The sequence below is a fragment of the Gadus morhua genome, chromosome 22 (assembly GCF_902167405.1).
Source record: "Gadus morhua chromosome 22, gadMor3.0, whole genome shotgun sequence".
Taxonomy (NCBI): domain Eukaryota; kingdom Metazoa; phylum Chordata; class Actinopteri; order Gadiformes; family Gadidae; genus Gadus; species Gadus morhua.
The window spans coordinates 3,245,319-3,252,818 of NC_044069.1; the positions used below are offsets into that span (position 1 = coordinate 3,245,319).

A 7,500-nucleotide genomic window follows, 5' to 3' on the forward strand; every position below is an offset into this window, starting at 1 on the left:
CCTGTAAAGGGTTTAGCAAGATATGAAGGAAGAAACACGAGAAGAATCCAACCAAACAAGATGACTCATTGACGAAAGATTAAGGAAGAAAATAACCCTGTCTATTAGAGAACCACACAACAGTACTAAACGTGCTCACCCGTACTCTGAGTATTCTGAGGACACTACTCAGTAGATTAGCTTCACCTGCCTATCCACCATTCAGTCGGTATCTATTTTTTCTCTGTTCTGTTTTATCTTCGCCTGGGGCCCCCGATTTGCTAAATCCGCCACTGCTTAACGTACACGGATTCCCTCCTAACTGTAGGAGGGAATAATGTTTGGTTCTGTTAATAGATTGTACATTTGGGAACGACATCATCAAACCAGTGCACTGTATTCGTTCTCACAGTTCGAATCCAGAATAAATGTTCTTACATTAGTGTAAATACTCACAGTAAAAGCTGAATCATGTTGTGGATTAATTGAACTCATTAGAGGATACTCAAATGCTTTTCAACCAAATGAGGGAATCGAAGCATCGTATCTTCAGGGACCATGAACCAAACATTTTGGAAGAATAGTTTTGAAAAGTAAAAACTTTACTCAGTCTACCTGAGGACACACCGTGACCAAAGACCAACAGCAGCAGCCCTATTAGCGCCTTCATATCGATGTATTCAGAAGAATAGCTCGCTGAGATTATCCACGGAGACGTGACTCCGACTCCAGCATCAGACGCACTGACCAGGAAACCTGCGAACAAGAGGAGAACTTCAAAGTGAAACTAACTCTTACACACACACTTACACACACACAGAAATTAGTATTTGTTTTCTAATACTTCTTTGGAACAAAGTATTCTGATGTTAATAAGGTTAGACGAATCGCTAGTGGTTTTTTCTTATGACACGGTGTGACTTCTCATGTGGTACTTCAGTGTGACCTGTAGGGGGGAGTATAACATAAAATAATGAACCATCACGCATCCAGTGTCGGGACCCATTAATAAATCCCAGTAGTCATTTATCAAGGAGAACTACTCCACGGTCGATGCATTGGAAAAGTGGCGGACTCAGTGGCCTCGTGGCCCAATGGTTGAAAAAGCGCGCTAAAGTGCACTTCAAGAGGGACGAAAACGAGAGGAAATGCTGCCCTTATTGGCTGCCCTTTTCACGTGCAAAACATGATTAGGTTCTAGGATGCTCCTTCATACAATAAATTATGATGATGTGCCCTCTAGAACAAGAAAATTCAATGACGTGCCTTAATGAGTGCCCTTATAGTACCCTTCTGCCCGTCTGGTGCCCTTTTAGTGCCCTTCTAGTACCCTGATAGTGCCCTTCTGCCCGTCTGGTGCCCTTCTAGTGCCCTGATAGTCCCCTTCTGCCCGTCTGGTCCTTCGAGTGCCCTGATAGTCCCCTTCTGCCCGTCTGGTCCTTCTAGTGCCCTTCTAGTAACCTGATAGTGCCCTTCTATTACCCTGATAGTGCCCTTCTGCTCGTCTGGTCCTTATAGTGCCCTTTTAGTGCTCTTCTGCCAGTCTGGTGCCCTTCTAGTGCCCTTCTGCCCGTCTGGTGCCCCCATGGTTGAAAAAGTGTGCTAAAGTGCCCTCTATGGTGGTGAAAATGAGAGAAAGTGCCTTATTGGCTGCCCTTTACACGTGAACAAAAATTAATGAGTGCCCTAGGTTGCCCCTGATGATGATGATGTGCCCTCTGGAGCAAGAATATGGCAAACCGAAAAAAACATGTTGTGGTTCGCTATTGAGGTGCAGACGTTCCTCTCTTTTGTAGCTGACGAACGGGGAATGCGAGGCGTTGCTTTCATGTGGCGTCGCCATGACAAACAGCTACATCGAGTGGTACTTAAATCTCCACTGGATAACGAAACAAAAAGCGGATTAAGAGTATGCCAGTACCCATAGTGGAAAAGCGCAATTAGATGCCAAGTTAGAAAAACTTAATAATTTGAGTTTGCATAATCCGTTTAAAATGTATATACATTTTTTGAGCGTTCAAGATCATTCAAATGTAGGTCGTTTCGTGCAAGAGAGCCGATAATGGTCAGCTATCAGCTCAACATGAAGGAAAACTTCCTTAAATGTTTCCGTAGCTGGCTGTCAGCGGTCAAAGACTGTATGGTAGCGGCACATTGAATTTTCTCCAGTCTCATTTTTACTTAAATGTTAGTAAAGATGAAAGCAGTAAGGCATCCTCCTTTCTTTGGCTAAAATGTGAAAGTGCACAATGATGTGAACAACTCATTTTGGTGTTTATAAAGTCGCTAGAATAAGGGGAAACAGTGTCTTTGAAGCAAACATTTTTCTGGGAGAGAACCCCCAGACCCCCCCTTTCAATTATGAGCCCAACTATTATTTTAAGTGCTACATGGAGATGTAACAAGTGCCCCGAATGGGACCTTCAAGGCAGCGCTTGCTAAGGTTAGGGGATAGGACCTTCCAGGCAGCGCTGCCTTTAAGGCTCCGCTGGGGGAACAAAACACCAACAAGTTAGAAAAGCCACTGTGTCCGCTGGTGGGGCCCCATGTTGTCCAGAATGTGCCCTTTTTATTTTTTCGCCCCTGCCCTTCAAACAGTCTGAGTCCGCCACTGCATTGGAATGTATGTCGAACTATATACCGTGTATCTATCTACTTATTTCAAGGAAGATACTCTTCAGCAGAGAGAATTAGCAAAACAGATGAATGGGTGAGAGTAAATGGGTGAGAGTGTGAATGGATGAATGGGAGATGGTTGAGAGGTTGGATGGTGGAGGATGTGAATAGGTGAGCGTGTGAATAGGTGAGCGTGTGAATAGGTGAGCGTGTGAATAGGTGAGCGTGTGAATAGGTGAGTGTGTGAGCGTGTTAATAGGTGAGCGTGTTAATAGGTGAGCGTGTGAATAGGTGAGCGTGTTAATAGGTGAGCGTGTTAACAGGTGAGCGTGTGAATAGGTGAGCGTGTTAACAGATGAGCGTGTGAATAGGTGAGCGTGTTAATAGGTGAGCGTGTTAACAGGTGAGCGTGTTAACAGGTGAGCGTGTGAGAGGTTGAAGGCGCGCCCCCTGACCGGCGGCCTCGTTGTAGGGCACGCTGACGCGGTCCAGCTGCAGGTCACTAAACATGGTATCACAATACCATGTTTAGCAGTATAATGTTCAGCTATACATAATCCACAATGCCGACACTCTGTCATCATTCAAAACGGCCCTCAAAACACACCTCATCACCATCAAACCACCCTTGCTCTTTTAAGACTTTCTGTTTTGTGTGGTCCACAGAGTGGACATTGGCACACACAGCACTGTCAAATGCTCATCAAGTCAAATGTATTCATTAAGCTCATGTTTATAAAGCGCACCGTCTCTGTATGCTCAAAATGTGGTTATGTTTTTGTTATGCCTCCTATGTACTCCAGAAGCTCTTCCTTCCACTGGACGCTTGCAGACTCAACGCAGGAACAGCTGTTCATGGACACACTGTACCAAGGAGCCATTGGTTTGAACGCTGAATGCTCTGTGGAATAGACCAACATATACACTAAGAAACACTACTTTAACAGAATGAAGAATGCTCTGTGGAATAGATCAACATATACACTGAGAAACACTACTTTAACAGAATGACGAATGCTCTGTGGAATAGACCAACATATACACTGAGAAACACTACTTTAACAGAATGTGTCTACACAATGTGACATGTTTGTGTGTGTTGTTGAAATGAGTCAGAAGGAGTGAGAGAGTAACAGAGTGGGGGAGAAAGAGAGGGAGAGAGAGAGAGAGAGAAAGAGAGAGGGGAGAGAGAGAGAGGGGTTTTAAAATATTTACAACTCAGGTTTTCCCCCCCGCAATGCTAAAATAAATGTTGACAGTGGCAAGTGTTTTGTTAAAAAAGCGGTGTTGTTACATGAATTATGTCACACCTTAATTATACTTTTACAAAAGATGAAAAGCCTGTTCTATTGTTAGACCATAATATTGTCAAATCAAGGCAAGATTTGATGGGATTTATATGCTGCAACAAGGCAGTTTACAAATGATGGTGTTGTACTGTGCTGCTCCAAAACGTTGCCTAATAATGTGCCGAAGATGTTTATGTATTGTTTTTTTGTGTACCAAGTGCCCCGCGATGTTAACTGCATCAGTGTTGTGTTGGTCAATAAACCAAATGAAAAAAATATGCGAGTTGCATCAAATTAATTTCTGTGGAACCTTTTGACATACTAGAATTATGATTCAATTATATGTATAAACATCTTAGTAAAAAAATATGTGGATGAGAACCTTATGTTTTAATCAATTTAACTTAATTGCATTATTTTATTGCTACAAAAAAGATGCATGTTGAAAGGACAAATTTAAAATATGTAGCCTGCAACTATATTCTTTAAATCCAGCTTACATAATCGACAAACGTAACATTGTAGCTTTTAACTCAGCTAATACAATGTTGTGGAACCTGTGGACCAAAGACATTTCATTGAGGTCAATGTTTCCTTTGGCCCCCGGGGGTCCGGTTCTGTTCCAGGGCTGTTGAGGGAGACCCGCTGCCCCCCCTCCCTCCACTCCTAAGCCCCCTCCCTCAGGGGTTGAAGGTCAGGGCCCGGATTCACAAAGCATTCTTAAGAAGAAAAAAGTTCTTAAGTAGCACTTTTTTATTAACTATGTTCTTCAGGAAGATTTGATATTCTTTAATAATTTTTCAACTTTCTTCTTAATTTTTTTCCTAAGTTCCTAAGTTTTTTCCTAAGAAAGTATTTAAGAACAAATGGGATTCTTGAAGACAAAGTTCTTGAATTTCTTCTCAAGTTTCTTCACAACTTTAAGAGAAGCCCTCACCATTCTTAAACCACCTGCAGTGAAAAGGTAAGTCTTGATGTGTATTTACTTCAACAACTTTGTATGACATTTTTATTTATTTATTTAGTATTTAGTAGTCCTAGACAATGTATTTGTAATTTAAGTAGGTCAGAGTATTTTTTATATATATATTTTTAATGTAGCCTAGCTTATTTTGGCAGTTGACATATAGTTGAAATGGACACTTCAGTCTGTGTGACATGTGTGCCTGTTGATTAAACTACAATGTACATGATTTTAGTAAATCATGGAGACCGTTATTGATGCGTGTTTCTACTTAATTTACATTTACATTTAGGGCATTTAGCAGACGCCTTTATCCAAAGCGACTTACATTGGTTAATAAATCACTATGAACATATGTTTTTAAGTAGGCCAAGTTACTGAAACCATGTCCTTACTATTATTACTTTTAGATGGAAGTTCTTTGGGTGGCAGCTAGGGAGAGAATCCACTAGCCCTCCCTGACCATGTCTTAATTAGACAGTATAGGCTCTCTAGGCCAGCCATTATTTTTCTAGCTGATAGCCTATCAGTTGATCTGAAAAGAGAAACAGGGCGATCAACACCAAGTGGTGTTGCAGATTATTGCTGCCCTGAGGTTCTATGCCTCTGGGTCTTTTCAAATGGTGGTGGGGGGCACACTGGGTGTAAGCCAGTCCTCCGTTAGCAGAGTGGTCAGAGATGTTTCAAATGCACTCTGCAGAAGAGTAAGGCAGTTTAAAAAGTTTCCTACAACAGATGCAGAATGTATTACAGCCAAACAACAGTTCTTCAATATTGCCGGATTTCCAAATGTGCTGGGGGCAGTTGATGGGACACATATTGCAATCAAAGTAAGATAATGTTATTTATTTGAATTTTTTTGCAAATCTGTTTATGCTGTTTATGAATGTATCAGCTTGAATCAAAAAACATTTCACGTGGTGCTTGAAGTGTTACCTTAAGTATGAATTATTCCATACATTTTTATTCCATAGGCACCAAATGATGAGGAGGAGGCCTTTGTAAATAGGAAAAATTTCCAGTCGATAAACACACAGGTCATATTTGATGGAACGCTACGAGTGACAGACCTTGATGCGAAGTGGCCGGGTAGCACCCACGACCCTTTTGTTCTCATGAATTCAGGAACAGGCATTACATTTAATGAGGGAGAAATGCCCGGTGGTTGGTTGTTAGGTGAGAACTACACATGAATTCTACTTTAGGTTAAAACAAAAACATACTGTATTGCCCTAACTAATGTCCTCTATGACAGGAGACAGTGGCTAGGCCTTAAGGCCATGGTTGATGACACCCATCCTTCACCCTGCAACAGAGCCAGGTGAGCGCTACAGCCGGGCACAACGAAAAACGCGTAGTGTTGTGGAGAGGTGCATCGGGGTAGTGAAGTCAAGGTTTAGGTGTATCGACGGTTCTGGTGGAGTGCTCCAGTACACTCCTGAGAGGGCATGTACAATTATTACCCGTGCTTTTATCCTCCAAGACATCTGCATTATGTACCACTTGCCAATCCCTGACCTCCCAGATGAAGATGACCCAGAGGGAGATGTCCCAGTCCCTGCCCCATGTAACACTGGCATGAGAGTGAGACAAGACCTCATAAGGAGGAGATTCATGTGAAGAAAAACCACAATAAACAACACATGAAAACCTCTGAGTGATTGCCGTTTTATTCTAGGTTCAACATTATTATTTTTTTTAAATCAAACATGGCTTGGGCAAGGCGAAGCTTCTCCCTCTCGACGAGCAGCTTTTCCCTCTCCACCTGCAGGAGTTGCTCCTGAGTACGCCTCAGCATTTTAACTTCCTCCAAAAGCTGACGCTGAAGGGAGACCACGTCCACTGTGCTGCGTCTGGATGTGGCAGCTGTATGAAAGGTTTCTGAGATTAGCTGTGATAATGTCCATAACCAATAAATAGATAAATATACACTAAACACTGACAACAACTCAGCCACCGCCAGTCTAACAGCTCGTTTCTTTGACAACAACACAGCCAACGCCAGTCAAGTGGCAGCTAGTGTTTTGCTAGCAGCTAGTTCTACGTTTTGGTAGGCTGGAAACAAATTGTCACGGTCAAAGTAACCAAGCCTAGGTAAACTGCGGTCATCGGAGACGTAACTCAATCAATAATGGTCTCTCTTCTCTATGGTTTCATGGTCATCATAATAACTAGCAAGCGCTAGACAACAGTTGACAGTCTTGATTGGCTTACCTCCTGCTTGCAGACCATTGATTGATTGAGTTACGTCTCCGAAAAGTAAAGTCAACTACTACTTCTACTTCTACTACTTCTTTTACTCTTTGTCTTAAGAACATAGTTAAGAAAAAAGTGCTACTGAATAACTTTTTTCTTCTTAAGAATGCTTTGTGAATCCGGCCCCAGGGGACCAGTGGACCAGGGGACAACATGTCCACCAGAGAAAACAATGCTTTGTGGAAGCACAGGTATGGATGATGCAAAACTAGTGGTGTGTTTTAGAGCAGGGGCAGTCTGGCAGACTTGAATCAACTCTCGTCTTTGACTCAATTACATTTTCAGGGGATAGTCCCCATTCCATATTAAATGCAGTCCAGGCCTAGGCTTAATTAGGGCTGGGCAAGGATTAAATGATTGTTATGAGTGGCATAGTTTTGGTAAGAAATAAGGAAT

The 7,500-nt window shown here is 42.3% G+C and overlaps 2 protein-coding genes across 4 annotated transcripts in view; both read right to left on the reverse strand.

Annotated features, from left to right (window-relative positions):
• The window catches only part of LOC115535411 (class I histocompatibility antigen, F10 alpha chain-like), an 87,524-nt gene that overhangs the window by 40,751 nt on the left and 39,273 nt on the right, over nt 1-7,500 (reverse strand). Inside the window, exon 8 of the mRNA XM_030346595.1 lies at nt 6,091-6,094. Within this exon, the coding sequence (XP_030202455.1) occupies nt 6,091-6,094 (4 nt within the window). The remainder of the gene's footprint in view (nt 1-6,090; nt 6,095-7,500) is intronic.
• Nucleotides 1-7,500, reverse strand: part of LOC115535444 (major histocompatibility complex class I-related gene protein) — a 142,320-nt gene that overhangs the window by 5,769 nt on the left and 129,051 nt on the right. The window lies entirely within an intron of this gene.